Consider the following 16,126-nt stretch of genomic DNA (forward strand, 5'->3'; position numbering starts at 1 on the left):
AATAGACCAATGATCTGGTTTATGATAAAGGGTGCAGTGGTATGTACAATCAATTATCTCATGAGGGAAAAAATGAAAACAGAAACAAAAATTAATCCCTTACCTCACACCAATACACAGAATCAATCTCAGATGGTTTAGAGTCTGAAAGGTAAAATGTCAAATTATAAACCATTAGAATACAATGTAGAAAAAATATATTTACAATATTGGCGTAGTAAAGTTTTCTTAAACTAAATACAAAGTACATATCATTAAGGAAAGTAATGATAAAGTTGACAATATTAAATTAAAATTTATTTTTATAAAAAATAGACCATATTAAGATTAAAAAATAAAGTTGAGTTATAACTGACAAAGGCTTAGAATCTGGTACACACACACACACCAAGAAAATCCAGTCTAACAATAAGCAAAATATATAAACCAAGTTATTGATATTGGAAATGTAGATTGTTAATAAACCTATGAAAAGGTGCTCAATCTCATAAGTAACCAGGAAAATATGTATTTAAACCATAATAACATATCATTTCACACCCCTCAGACTGGAAAACATGAAACTGTCTAGTAATTCCAAATACTGCTAGGATATTAATCAATAAAATCTCTTATAAATGATAGCAGGAATATAAACTGTTTGAAAACAATTTAATATTAAATGTATTCTATAACCAAGAAATCTACTTTAATGTGATATATAAATTAGAAAAACTCTCATAATTATACATAAAGAGATATAAACAAACATGTTCATAAGATGTAGTTATAAAAACAAACATTGTCATCAGAATGTGAATATAGTAATTTCATACAGTCAGCTACAATACAGCAGTAAAAATTAGTGAAGCAGAGTGACACTTCAGAATTCTCACAAACAGAATGTTGTTTTTTAATCAAAAGCAAGCTGTGAAAGCATACATACTGCTTTATATTACTTACTAAGGGTTAAGTACTAAAAGATTTTTAGCAGTAAGGAATACATAAATGTACAAATGATACAAGCTTTAGGAATGAGGTAACTTCTGTGGGGCGAGGGGAGCAGAAATGGAAGAATAGGAGTGAAACTTCAACTTTCCTTCTTAATGAAAGGGTTAGCTAGCTAGTTTAATTAGGCAGGTTTAGGAAGTTTTAGGAATAAAAGGGGTCTATAGGAAAGAAATACATAATGAAGACTTGAAGATGCCAGGGTGTTTATCTGACTTGTACAGAGAGTAGAGAAATGGAATAGGCAAATAGAAATATATCTGGCCTGGACAATGAAAGACAACCATAAACCAAATGTATCTCGGGCCTGAGCAATTAAAGTGACCATACGTTAGGCCAAAAGTAGCCCTGACCTGAGTAACTGGGAGGGCCATACAATAAGGCTTTCTCTGCCAACACAACTGGGAGAGCTAGAAGATAAATCAAAAGTGACTCGAACCAACAAGATAAGGGGGAGAGGAAGTGAGGGACACCACGTGGGCTTTGAGCTTTGAAAACGAATTCTATGTAGCAAAATGACCAGTAAGGGGTCAGGTTCAGACAAAGAACTGCAGCCTATTTAATGCCTCAAGACAAAGAAAGCAGCAGTCACCCTTCTCAGGGGTCCCTCTGTCTGTCCAGGAGGGACAGAGTCCTAGGCTTAAAATTTAGAATTAGGTTTTAGAGGTAGTGCCTGCTTGCAATAAAGTTTCTGCTTGCAATAAAGTTTCTGTACTTTTCACCTATCACCTTTCATCCGTGGCTTCATTCTTCAAAACCATCAAGACAAGAACCCAGGAATTCAGGGCATTCCATTTCAATTTGTGCGTTTCATTAAGGTGCATGGTGGGTTCATCAGTGCTCATGGTATTTTGTGTATCTTAAATATGCAAATGTATGTTTAAAAATAAAAGTTATGGAAATGAATTAAAACCCACAATAAAGCAGCATTCACTTTAGGAAGCACAGATTATTAATCTGAAAGATAAACTTCATGACGAAGGCCATCTAACTAATTTGAAGATGAATATTAATGAGTCTCATTTCCTATTCAGAACTTCTCCCCTGCTTTTCAAAAGCTAACCACAACAATGCAGCACTTCCTACCCTTAGGTATTCCACTGATACTGGTCCTGTCCTACCAAGCCCTGAGCTCTTCAGACCTGTATCTCCATGCATCAAAATTGAACGATGTTTTTTATTTCCCCAAGAACTAATATCTAATTAAGTCAATCCTATTAAGATAGTAACAGTTGGTAAAGCTAAAATTATTGTGTTTTCTATACATAGTTATATCTTAACCGGGAATTGATAAAGAGAAAAATCATTTAAGGCAAAGGTGTCATTCCAGGCCTTCAAAGAGAAAGACTAGGAAAAATAGTTAAATTAAAACTCATTGCTTAATATCATCCTATGTCTTTTTAAATTTCAAATAAGTTTAGTTCTGCTTGTCCTAGGAACAGACTATCATTTTGAAAAATTTAGTAATGTGAATCAAAGTAATTAATTAACAACTTATAAAATTTTATAGGCTTAATGTCTAGTCATTCACAGATGTAATCTGAACAGCTAATCTGTTAAAACTGGCTTGATCTGATTTTTAAAGTTGTTACTGTTTTTATTGTTGGACCTCTGCCTGAATGACAGCCTGAGGATATTCAACACTCCTCTTTCTTCAATTTTCAGATAGTCATCTGTATTTCCAGAGGGTTGATGACAGGGCAACTTGGAGTTTAGAGACAGCATCTGCATTTGCATTTCAATAGTTCCATCATTCTATGAAACCATTGAAATCTCTTCAATACACCTCATTGTTTAAATAGTGAAGGTGGCCAATTTTGTTCAAGATTCATAAATCTTAGAAAAAAAATTGGACTATTGTATCCAAAGCCTATTCTACAGAGAATATTCTTCTCCCTTCTTAATTTTTTTATGCTGAAATCATATTTGTTAAAAACCATAGGCACTACATCACATCTGCACATATTTAACATCTTTTATCCTTTTGGATCTTTGTGGCCTGAAGTCGTGGTTCTAGGGTAAAATAAAGGGAAAAGGATAGCATATGGTTTAAAACGTATTATAGGGGAGTCATCAATTTTTAATTTAGGGTTCCAAAAACATCTTTCTCCCCATTGAACAGAAATAAATTTGTTTTCACTTAGAAAAACAAGTCCACTTAACACATGGATGATAATGCCATTGGTAGGTACATAGCCTGTTTGCAAGGATCACTGGCTATGACATTAAATAGAATTTCTGTCAAATATTTAGGTTGAAGGGGATGCATCCTGAAGTTAAAATATGAAATTCAACTGGGTACCTTTCTGAGTTGAGCCTTTGTGCCCTTCCTGGAAGTGTGGATAACATTATCCACCAAATAAATTTAGGAAAGGATTGAATGAAAGAATATATGTAAAAGTTCTGTGCAAAATGCATCCAAAAGAACTGGAAGCCTATAAAAGATTGCTACAATTGTATAATTGTTATAGCAAGTTATTTTTTTAAATTTTCTATTAGTACCTGATTTTTTCATATCACTACACCTAGGTGAAACACTGAGTTGTGAAAAATGTTTACAAGGACAAAACTATGGGTGAAAAAATAGAGCTCCACAGAAGTCAATTAAAAAATTTGTCCTTATGACATTTTTTTTTTCATCTCCTTGCCTTTTATTTTAGAGCCCTTTCTCAATGGTGTTTTAAAATGATCTGGCTTTTCAAAATATACTCTTATTTCTTTTTTCCGTCTAACTAAATTCATGAAATACTAGGAGGCTCTCCTTAAAAGTCGGCCCACCTTCATGGCCCAGATAAAGTGGAAAAGAATCCTCACTCTCGGTCCTCTGCGGATAGGTGTCAGTCTCAAATACTCTTCCTAGAAAATCCCGTACAGCCAGAAAGGAATTTTGACCTTGACGATTTTAGCATTGCAAATCTAAGAATATAAGCCAGTGCATTTTCTTTTTAGTAAACTGTGAGTTTACATCCACCCAAGAGTGGCCATTGAATGATGTGCAGCCTGACTGTATTAGCATTATAGAGCTAAAGAGAAGATTCTTTCTCTCCCCTGGTGAGGAAGCAAAACCTATGGCTTATATTCAGAAAAAGAATGATTCCAGGATAATAAAGCTGTTTTCAAAGAGGGAATTCAGCAGATGGGTTTAGAGAATAAAAGAGAAATCTAAATATAGTACTAACTTCATCTATGTGTTTCTTAACATATTGCTGCTTATGAGTTTAAATATAAGTGTGTGAGAATACAGTGTCCGTGTGTGCCTTTATGGGAGGGAGTATATGAGTGTGTGTGTGAGAGTGTTCAAGGCAGGAGGGTAGTCAGGAAACCCCTTTGTTTTTTGCGCACTCCCAGGGCAGCAACCCAGGCCCCCCCAAAAGAAGGGAACATGAGAACAGGCGCAAAGGTCGCTGCCTTGACTGACTGATGGGAAGCGACCCAAACGCCAGCAGACTTTTCTCCTTGGCATCCAACAACCTGCAGCGGGAAAGGCGGGCGGGGGAGGAAACCCCGAGGAGGCGCTCCTGGCCGCCTCTTTGCTGAGGTAGCAGGAGCAGCAGCCTGCGGAGCCACGAGCTCGGCGTCACTGAGCTGGTGCGGGTGCCCAGGCGCTCAGGAGGCGCAGAGGCCGCGAGCTGCTCTGCCGCCCAGGCGCCGGCGCTGCGGGACCGTGCGCCCTGCGAGCGCCGCGGGCCGGTCCGGCAGCGGGAGGAGCGAGGATCGCGCGCTGCCAGGCGCCGAGTCCCCAGCACTTTGCTCGCGCACCAGGGGCGACCGAAGGGAGCCGAGAGCTCGGCCTCTTGCCCCGTTCTCCAAGAGCAGCCTATGACAAAGCCGGGAGAAAGCGAGCATTTCAATTCTCCGCTGGACTGGGATTTTTCTCCTTATATTTCAGGGGAGCCCGAGTAGAGGTCAGAGGGGCAAGAGAGAATCTCAAAAAGGGGCCGAGAGCCGTGAACGTGGTCACCCCCTCCTGTCGCGGGAAAATCTCCTTGACATTTTTCACACTTTGAAGCAGCTGCAGCTGGTGTCGTCGGAAAAGGGGGTGGGAAAAAAAGAGGGGGCGGGGAGAGCGGGGAGACACAGCCGAGAGCCACGAGCAGCGCCTCCTCTCCTGCCAATCCTGGCACCTGTGCACGGAGCCACTGCACCGAGGAGGACCTCACTCCAGGAGAACCCCGGGCTTGAAGCCACGTACACCCCGCCCCTGGCAGCGGGTTCTCCCCGGAGGGGACCTGCAGCAGCCCACTCGGGCCACCGCGGTCGCCTGCAGACCCGGGAGCGCACAGCCCCTCCGAGCCGCCCACCGTACCCTGGTCCCCAGGGACCCTCGCCCAACAGAGGCGCGGCAGCAGCGGGCAGGGGGTGTTACAGAGTTGGGTGCACGATTCGCCTTTTCTGCTCATCTCTTCTCCGCCCAGGATTTATTGTCTGTGGAGCCTTTGGGGGGTGGGGAAGGAGCTGCGCCTCCGCCGCCGCCGCCGCTGCTGCTGCGGTCGCTAGCGCGGCGCGCACGGCAGGCGGAGGCTGGGGAGTGGAAGCGCTCCTGCCACCCCCGCCTGCGCCTCGGGCTTCCCCTCGGCCGCTTCCCGCCGGAACCTCTCCAGCCGTCCACCTGAAGGGCACCGGCATCATGGTCTAACGTGGCACCTGCCTGGAATCCCCTCTTTCTCCTCCTATTCCTCCTCCTGTTACAACCCTCCTCTGCACCTCCTCCGAGGACGCTCGTGCCCACTCCACTGCGGACCCCGAACACTTTAAGGAATAACCCTTGGCAGCTGCACGATTCACTCTCTCCGGAACCTCATGGGCAGTTTCTCCTGCCGGCAATGTGAGTAGGACACTCTTGTTCGGTGGCCCAGGGGGCTGCGGAGACCCTCGCCTCTTGCTGCCGCGGCGACAGTGAGCGCTGGAGGTGTGGGACCCTAGCGGCCGGCGGGGGGCGGGGGGCGGGGGCGGGAGGACAGGAGCCTCCAGCGCTCTCTGGGAGCTGCTCGCGGTGGCCCGTGGAGGCGGCAGGGATGTGGTAGGTTGCGGGGATTTGGAAATGGGGTGCTAATTGTGTGGGTGCATGGGAGCACCGAGTGGCCTGGGCTGGCGGGAGACCCTAAAAGGTTACATACTGCTAAAAGGAAATGTAAAGAGCGAGTGCTGGGCGCTCGTGCTGGGACCATTGGTCGAGCTGAGGTTAGTCTTAGCTCCTCTTCATGATCGCGGCTATCTCCAGTCAGCTTCCGAGGTGTCTGAGGGTGAAGCGCTTTTTTTAATTGACACACACACACACACACACACACACACACACACACACACACCACTTGTGGCAGGTCTCATTTATCTTGGAAGATATACTATTACTGTTGGATGTTTGTTTGAAAAATACAATTAGGAGATCTTTATGCCACTGGGGATTGAAGGCACAGGGTGGGGCTTGGGGAGGTGGAGGGGAAGAGGAGAATGACAGACTGGAGGCCATGAGGACCGAAAGAAGTGGGGGGCAATGGAGTGAATGCTTTCCCTGGGAGTCAGGGAGAACCATGCCTCCCTCCCCCTAAGCTAGACAACTCCTGCCCACACAGCTCCTTTGTGTTGCACGGCGAAGCTGGTGAGCCCGCACCATTCCCAATCCCATTACCAGCCCCCTTCGGCACCTTATGTCCTCCTGCTAGAGTCATTAAGGATGCAGGACTAGTTTCGGATCCGGAGTGGAAAGAGGGAGGGAAGTGCATTAACATCACCATAATCATGGCAACCCGGCTCGTGGGCTATTAGATTGGTTTCTGAGGGTCTCTAGGCTTACTGGTTTGCCTGGTCCAGAAGGGGGTTGCAGGGATGGGGATGTGTAGAATGTCTTTAATGTGTGACTTCACCATAACGGGGATGGCTGCAACCTTGCTTCCATGATACTACTTCTTGGCCATCCGGCCGAATAAAGGGCCCGCCTCCGCCCTCTCCCGCACTGTCTCCTCCCCACCAAGTCACAAAGCCTGTGGGCTGGGCGAGAGGGGGCAGCGCCGGCAGCGCAGGGAAGGGGTCACTTTCACAACTCCAGGGAATTGGCTTCAGAAAGGAACCATCTGCGACTCCCACGACTCCCACGTTCCTGTCGAAGTTCCCCTTCAAAAAGAATGAGAAGGGAGGGGGTGCGGTGAGACAAAAAGATCCTCCACCTGCTCCTTTTGATGAGTTTCCCAGTACACTTTCAACGCATCGCCTTTACCTGCATTGGTAACTAGGTCAGCAGGTACATATGTGTACCTGTATTCGTTGCAATGTGCCTCGTGATAGATGCAAAGCAATTTGTATGTGAGCATATTTTTACCTGGACCAAATTTCTAAGCACAATAGAGATTTTCTAGCGTGGGCGAGAAGAGTGCATTCCAGCGAAAGCAGGACACGTGATCTCTCCAACCAGAGAGATACAGTATTAGGAACTCGATTTTCTTTGTTCTAAGCTGAGCCTATGAGATGCTCAGCATCCCAGTTGCTTAAGTCCTCCTATAAGAGAGAAAATATTAAAGTTGATGGGAGTGGAGGGTGGGGGGAATAGATGGTCAAGAAGCATAGGTAGGTAGATACCTGTGAACTGCTTGAACCTTCTCTGCTGCCCACCTCTCCTCTTTCACCTCCCAGCTCCCACCGTGCTCCTCAGCCTAGCCAGCTTCCAATTTAAAAGTGAAACATTCCTTCCCTGAGATGTGGTGGAAAAGTTCTCCAGCCCCTGCACACGTGGGTTCCCCAGCGCCTGGGAACCTGCTGGGATTAGCAACAGATTCTGCCACCTCCCCAGTCCAAGTGTCACGCCTCCATCCAGGTGACAGTGAGCTGACTTCACAGACTCTAAGAGAACCACCACAAGATCTTCTTGCAAAAGGCAGTAGGTCAGAGTCAGATCTATGCTTCTTGGAAACCATTGATCCAGGACAGGATGAGAAATTAGCTAGGATGTAGGAATGATTTTATTTTTCTTTAAAAATAAGATTCCTAGGCCTAAAGTATATAGAGGGTGATGTTTAGCTATGTCAGCGTTGGGACTCCTGGGGAGATTTCTCAGGCCTGTGGAATGTCCTGGCATGTGATTATTAATCTCATGGAGGTAGAACTTGCTCTAGACCCGTCATTTAATTAGAGTTACCTAACTTGTAGATTTCTTATTTTATCTTTCACTCCATGTTTTATAAGCCACTTAATGGGCTGAAGTTTTTAAAATGTGAGCTATTTCTGTCTTATACTGCATTGCATCATTTGAATTTGTTGTGGTAGGGGAAGCAGAGTCAATTTCCATGACATATTATGAAGTGAGAGTTTTCTACATTTTATTTTTATACTTGACTGTCCAAGAAAAGATGTGTACTTACCATGGCAACCCTTGCATTCTCCATCACGTGTGCCTGCACATATGCAGCTTCAGAATTAGAAACAACTTCTAAAAGAACTAAATCTGTTTCAATTCCAGTTGCCATGTTTTAGACAGAATTTTAGCACCACTTTAGGCTGGCATTAAATTTTTCTTAATTAAAATAGCATTTCACTTTCTTTTGTAAGCTTTTAATTTTTATGTGTCCTCCATAAAATACAAAATATAGCTTAAAGTGTTTTGTGTACATATAGTTTTGTCCGCTTTGGATTTTTAAAAATTGTGAAGGTATAGTTAATATCACTATGAATTTTTATCACTTACAAAAGTCATTAAATAACTATTACCCATGTGGTGGTAATTCTCAAGGATTTTTTTTAGATCTCTCTTATTTTCAGTATATACTACATGGTAATAAGTGATATAAAATTCTGATTTCTTTACTCACAACTTAAAATGCCTACTTTATAGAACAGTTGAAAATTTGAGGGTGTTATGTTTTAATTGATGCACCAAAATTACATTAAGTCAAGCTATAATTTTATCTTCTGATAACTGTGGCCTCAGTATAAGGGTGGATCAGACATTCCATGATATTATAACTTCATTCCATACTCAAATGAACAGAGTGCACAGAGTAACCAAATATCAATAAATTACCATCTGAGTTATTTCTGTATTCTTTGTTCGTTTGTTTGTTTGGTTGGTTAATCCTCACCCAAGGATTTTTCCCCATTGATTTTTTTTTTAGAGAGAGTGAAAAGAAGGAGAAGGGAGTGGAAGAGAGAGAGAGAAACATCCATGTGAGAGAGACACATCATCAATTGGTTGCCTCCCACATGCACTCAGACAGGGACTGGGGATGGAACCTCCAACCCAGGTACGCTCCCTTTACCAGGAATGGAACCCATGACCCTTCAGTTCGCAGGCAGATGCTCTAACTACTGGACACACCAGCCAGGGCTCTGGATTCTTACTATATTTTTTTCTTCACATAAATTATTTTATGATTTTTGGAGAATTATTTATTTAAAGAATATATGCAGTTCATTGAGTGTAACAATTATAACAACCACATCATCAATAAAAGACATTATTTGGAGTATTTTGTTCTTTCCAGTAATAGTAAGTGCTTTGTACAGTATCATCCACATTCTTTCTCAGGTGGGTTCAGTAAGTCATGTAAATTTGCAAGATGACTTTGGGAGAAACATCAATTCAAGTCTGTGACACAGAATAGACCTTTAGTTTGTGCCAAGTGAACTGACCATTCACTAGTCCATATCCCAAGGAAAGATACATTGGAGATGATCCTAGGATCTTCTGCTGAGAACTTTTCACTTTGAATCTCTTTAATCTAGGGGCCACATCAGTATTAAGTGGAGGGTTTTTAATGCCTCAGAATTTAAAATGGAAATTTAATATTAAAGCACAATCTGACCATGTAGTGTGGCAACTAAATTCTATTCTGAGGAAGCACAAAAGCAGAAAGGAGATGCATAGATGGTAGGTGTTGAATATGTATTAAAATACGGGATCATAAATTATAAATGGAAACTCAAAACTAGAGGTAGCACTGTAGATCAATGTTTGGAAGATCGTGGCCACATAATATTTTCCTTTATGAAGGTGTGTTTAGTGAATCAGGTTTGCATCATTAAAAATGTTCATGTTTTTATAGAAAACACTGTAGTGCGTCATTCTGAGGATGTGAAATAAGAATAAGAAAACCTTAGGTTCCTCCAGAATTAACATGTGATCTTAGGTAATATAAATCAGCCTCTTTTAATGCTATAAAATGCAGGTAGTAATAAATGCTATTTTATTGTTCTAGTGCATAGCAAATGCTAAAACAGAGTAGTACATGAAAAGTGTTTTGGACAATTTAGAAGAGTGTAATAAACTTTTTGGTATAAACCAGTTTTCCTATACTGATGTATGTGTGTGTGGTCGTGTATAGTGATGCATACTGTATTTTTAAGGTGTGCCATTTAAATAGTTAAATATGTCTATTTCCTATCTTGGAATTAGGTGGTTATGCTCAGAAATCCATGAGCTCTTGTAATCAGGACCCATCCCTTGTCATCTTACTCCCCTTACCTAGTGCATGAATTGTAATCACAATCATCACAGCAGCTACCTGTTACTAAACACCTACCATGCGTCAGGTGCTTTGCTTCAAAGTAATCTTGTAAAAAGCATCAGTCACCATGTGAAAGATTAGAAAACCAACTCAAAGACAACAAGGACAAGTGTATTTAAAATAATTAAAAAGTGGTGATGATTTAAACCCAGATTTGGTTCTTTTTTTTTTTTTTAAATATATTTTATTGATATTTTACAGAGAGGAAGGGAGAGGGATAGAGAGCTAGAAACATCGATGAGAGAGAAACATCGATCAGCTGCCTCCTGCACACCTCCCACTGGGGATGTGCCCGCAACCAAAGTACATGCCCTTGACCGGAATCGAACCCGGGACCTTTCAGTCCGCAGGCCGACGCTCTATCCACTGAGCAAAACCGGTTTCGGCCAGATTTGGTTCTTGTACCTTTTTTTCCCCAAAGTATTCTCTTTCCTTCGTAGGCACACATTGGTGATTGTTAAATAACTGAAACTTATAGATCATAAAGCTAGCTCCTAAAGAATAAAGAAAAATTAACATTTTGAACTAGCTTTTCAAAGCGATCTAAATATTTGGCAATAGATTCACCATATTACTTTTGTGACCATTTAATATTAGTACAAAATATACTGGTGCTTATCTTATGCCATAATTAATTCATGGCAGAAACATTTAATAAGCTATTACAACCTTTCATATGAAAGTACATTAAGGAAGTTTTCAATAAAGCAAGTTTTGAGTCAATAGCTGTCATATCTAATTTGAAACTGGTGACATATTTGATATATAAGCCTCTGGAGAATTATTTTATGTGCTACTTAAATTATTAACCATGATTGAAAAATTATCATTTGTTATTCAATGATATATGGAAAATTATTAAGTAAATGTAATAACCCAAAGGATTTTCTGCATACACTCATTTTCATCCTTTTGTTCAGTTTGATAAATTACTTAAAACCTCTATACAAAATATTATTTTACTTAATACACATGAAAGTAACACTAGTTACCAAATATGAACTATTGAAATTTACATTAGCATTGGCATGATCTACTTAAATATTTTAACCATGGAGTAGATGCTTACGTTGTTTAAGGAACTAATTTACTGACTTCTTAAAGATGCCTTTCCTTCAGTTGTGCCAGAGTATTTTTGCTCTACATGAAGTTCAGTAAGGCTGAGAGCATACTGAATACCAGATACTGAACACATGGTAGTGATACCATCCATGCCCAGGATAGTAGCATAACAGGAACTTGTAGAATACATGTAAATGTATGTGTGTGTGTTTTTTGGGGAGGTGTTCAGGTAGAATTAAATTTTGTGCTATTCAAGAGGTAAAGTAGTCTGAAAACAAGTGAGAAGCTATAAGTTGCAATCATAGGGAAGAGGTAGCTGGCTTGAAAAGAAAAATACTGATAGTGTATGTCCTATCTCTATCATTATGAGACTTTCATAGGGAGAAAGAGAGGACAGTAATGCAAATACAGAGCTAGCAGGAGAAAAGATGGGAAGAATAGTTGAAAAAGAGCTGTTTGACTTAATTCACCAAGAAAAAATATAGCGCCCTGACCAATTTGGCTCAGTGGATAGAGCGTTGGCCTTCAGACTGAGGGATCCCGGGTTCGATTTCGGTCAAGGGCATGTACCTTGGTTGCGGGCACATCCCCAGTAGGGGGTGTGCAGGAGGCAGCTGATGGATGTTTCTAACTCTCTATCCCTCTCCCTTCCTCTCTGTAAGAAATCAATAAAATATATTAAAAATATTATAGCTATTTAGGCTATTGTAATATTGAAAGAGATAAAGATACTTTTGTGTAGTGGCAAAATATTTTATGGCTGACTGGCTGCATTATCAAATTATTTGGCAATAGAAGGAAAGGCAAGAAATGAACCTTACTGAGACAGACAGTGCCGAAATGTTATGAAGACATTTGTTGCACTAAAAAGGTAAATGATGGACACAAAGCTAAAATGTGTCAGCTAAATTTAAAGAATTAATGTGACACAAATGGTTAACTAAAATAATTTAAAAGTGGAAGCAATTAGACTTCTTAAGTAGTAACTGCTCATGTGTTCTGCATCTAATAATACATTCACCATTATAATTCTTACCATAAGTAAGCATCCTATAGTCCATAGGATGGAGGTGCCCCTCAGACCACATATTTTGAGCACTGATATCACATTAAATATTTACTCCAGTGTTATTCTGAGTCAGTGTAATTGAAGACATGAAAAATTTTTCTTCACTTCAAGTGTGATTAATTTCTAAAGACAATTATAAAAGTTATAATTAAATCAAACACCTATTTAAACTTTCAGTGATTGTTAAATATTAGCAATGTCCTTAGGGCAATATCATATTGTTGAACATTGGGCATACCACACAGATGCACACACAGCTGAAATTGCTCTGTTTTATAACACACACACACACACACACACACACACACACAGAGCTGTAATCTTACTATTTCATGAGTTCATAACACTTTAGAGATGGAAAATTCTTAAAAAGGTCTTATTTTACAAAAGAGAAAACTGAGCCAGAAAAGTTTAGTTTCTTTATTTTCTTCTTTCCTTCTCCTTCTCCTCTCTTCTCCTTCTCCTCCTCCTCCTGCTTCTGTGTGTGTGTGTGTGTGTGTGTGTGTGTGTGTGTGTGTGTGTGTGAGAGAGAGAGAAAGAGAGAGAGAGAGAGAGAGAGAGAGAGAGATAGTAGAGAGAGAATGAGAACAAGGGAGAGGGAGAGAGAAACATTGATATGAGAGTGAAACATACATCCATTGACTGCCTCCTACACACCTCCTACTGGAGATCACACAACCTGGGCATGTGCCCTGACTGGGAATCAAACCAGCAACCTTTTGGTGTACAGGACGATGCCCAGTCAACTGACTCACACTGTCTAAGGATAAGTTTGCTTTCTTGCTAAATGGCACACAACAGTTAGTGACAGAAACAGAAATGGAGCCAGATCTCTTGGCTCCCAAATTCTGTCAGTAAAACCATACCCTTGAAACTATTGGAGTTTTTTACATCTGAGCAAAGGGAAATAAGGAAAAGAACTTTAATCCAATAAATTCAGTTAATGAAGCAGGCCAATATGATGACCCCACACAAATACTTTTTTTTTTCTCATTTCATTTTTGGCCTGAATTTTGGCCTGAGTTTTTATTTGGCCTAACTTTTTATGAGCAATTGCTTTATCTTTCCATTTGGATTTGACTGTCTAGGCAGTTTAATGCTATAAATTTAACATCTATTACATATTCTATTTTTAAGAAGATGCTTATTTTTGCCCTGGCTGGTGTGGCTAAGTTGGTTGAGAATCATCCCGTGCACTGTAAAGTTGCTGGTTCGATTCCCTGTCAGGGCGCATGTCCAGGTTGTGTGATATTTTTAAAAGATGCCTTTATTTTAGAAAAGTAAAATTTATTTTACTAATATTAAAGCACTCTAAATTTGGATATTATACCCTTTTAATGAAAATTAAAATGTTCTTTTAAATTATTTTAGTATCATTTTAGTATAATGCCAACTAAATAAATATTAGGTGATGGAGAACTGTTCAACTCATTTAAGATAAATGAATTTTCTTCTAAATTAATTATCTTCATTAAGGAGCAAATAATAAGTTTGCTTACCAAAAAACAAGATTTACTGTAAAGTTATGCCTTTCTTTAAAATATTGTCTTAAATATTAATTAGGAAAACATTATAATTAAGAAAATAAAATATGACACATTTGGAACTTATTAAATATACTCATTTCTATGAAATATTTTTGCATTACAAAGTTACATTTTGAAGGCTCCATTGAAATAATAAGTTGCCCCTTACTACTAAATACTGTTTCTATATCTGTTATGTTTTCATAAGATGATTTTAAAATAAATGTTTCTCATTTGGTGTTTTTTCTAATGCTAATATTTTGAGTCTACTCTTTTTAGAAGCTTCGGTTCCTGGAAAATTTAGGGCAAGATGTTTTAGTCCCAACAGCTAAAACATATTAGTAATACTTACAAAGCATTTTTAAAATTATGTACGTCTCTTAAAATATATATTTGGTTTATAAACAATAACATAGAAATAGTTACAAACAAAAGCCTTGATTTAACAAGACATAACTACATAGTCACATATAATAGCTCCCTAAAAAGCAAATTAAAATGTCTTAGTACAGCAATAATGTTTAAAATTGAAAAAAAAAATATGGTAAATGCATTAGTCTATTACAGATCAGTGCATTAGCTGTGCTTTTCATTTGTAGATTGGTTCTTATTCATGCCAGCTTTCCGTGTACTGTTCTGGGACTCGTGGGTGTGATGGAACGGAACATATTTCTGTATCTGTGACTATAATCCCACACACCATTTTACATGACAAATTCTAAATGTCCTAGACTAGGTGGTAAAGAGAAGACACTGTGTCTTCTCTTTACCAGTCCGGGGTTGGAATCACCTCCATAATGAAACCTGTTTTATGTTTCAAAGTATCTAACTTCATTTAATGCGATAATTTAGTCATATACTATCAGGTGTGAAGGGCATTTTGTGTTGCCCCCTCGCCTTCTTGCTTACCTGCTTGCTTTTCCTACTTGGACATAGTTAAGGTTTGCTTCCTGCAGACAGAAAGCAAGCTGCCGAGACTCAAAACAGTAGCCTCCAAAGTGGGTTACGAACAAGGGAAGAGAGGTGCAAAGGTGACTCGTTTTTGTGCTTTGGCACAAGAAGAAAGTACTAGAACTGAGTGCGTATTTATTTTTTATATTAAAACTGCGAGGAGAATAACCTTTATTAATAGTTAATAAATATATGGAGTAACAGGATCACATTCTATATTGAGAGTGGGTGCATGCTTATTTATGAACATGTATTAGAAAAACTAGGAAGGCAATGGGTGAAATTGATAATGCATTCATCTTAAAGTCTAAAATGTGCTGGTGAGTAAAAACATTAGAGCAAGGCTTGTATGTAAACAGTGTTTAGAATCCTTTTTTCTAAATATAATTGTATATATGTCAAGCTCTTAGGCCCTTTATCTATCTCACACTAAGTAGACTCCCTGAGCCAAGCCAAGGGCACTAGTCTTCTGTAGCAATTGGCAGGATATATATCCTCTCCACTGTTCATTAATTAGCATAAATTCAGCCCTGAGGACATGGTTTTATGGTGGCTGCTAAGGGAGAAACATGTCAGTCTCTTTGTAATCGTTTTAGGAATGTGATTATCACTTCTTTTGGCTCTGCATGGGACCAGGACAGCCCCAAGCCTCAAGGGTACTTTTCTTCTTTGCATGTGTAAAATTATTCATCATTTTTCGGATAGACTTTGTTCTTAATCTTTCCTTTTCCAATGTAGAATTTATTTGTATGATTATGTGTGAAAAATACATAGAAATGCAGATAAAAAGAAAGTTGCATTTAGATTCTGGGTATATGGATGAATATTTTCTTGTCTTGAATGTCCCTTGTTTTTATGTTATTGCTTAACAATGGATAAAATAGGATCTAATGCTAATATTAGAAGGCAGAACATTTTATTGGGACTCAAGAATTACAGCCTGGCTCTGGCCGGTGTGGCTGTTAGTTGAGCATCATCCTGTGCACCTAACTGTTGCAAGTTTGATTCCCCATCAGGACACTCGCCCTGGTTTTGGTCTC

The 16,126-nt window shown here is 39.9% G+C and overlaps 1 protein-coding gene across 1 annotated transcript in view; it reads left to right on the forward strand.

Annotated features, from left to right (window-relative positions):
* Positions 1-5,171: 5,171 nt before the first annotated feature.
* The window catches only part of LRRC7 (leucine rich repeat containing 7), a 496,684-nt gene continuing 485,729 nt past the window's right edge, over positions 5,172-16,126 (forward strand). Inside the window, exon 1 of the mRNA XM_080658305.1 lies at positions 5,172-5,812. Coding sequence (XP_080514431.1) covers positions 5,811-5,812 — 2 coding nt within the window. The 5' untranslated portion in view covers positions 5,172-5,810. The remainder of the gene's footprint in view (positions 5,813-16,126) is intronic.

Source organism: Plecotus auritus (genome assembly GCF_963455305.1).
Source record: "Plecotus auritus genome assembly, chromosome: 2".
In the NCBI taxonomy this organism is placed as follows: domain Eukaryota; kingdom Metazoa; phylum Chordata; class Mammalia; order Chiroptera; family Vespertilionidae; genus Plecotus; species Plecotus auritus.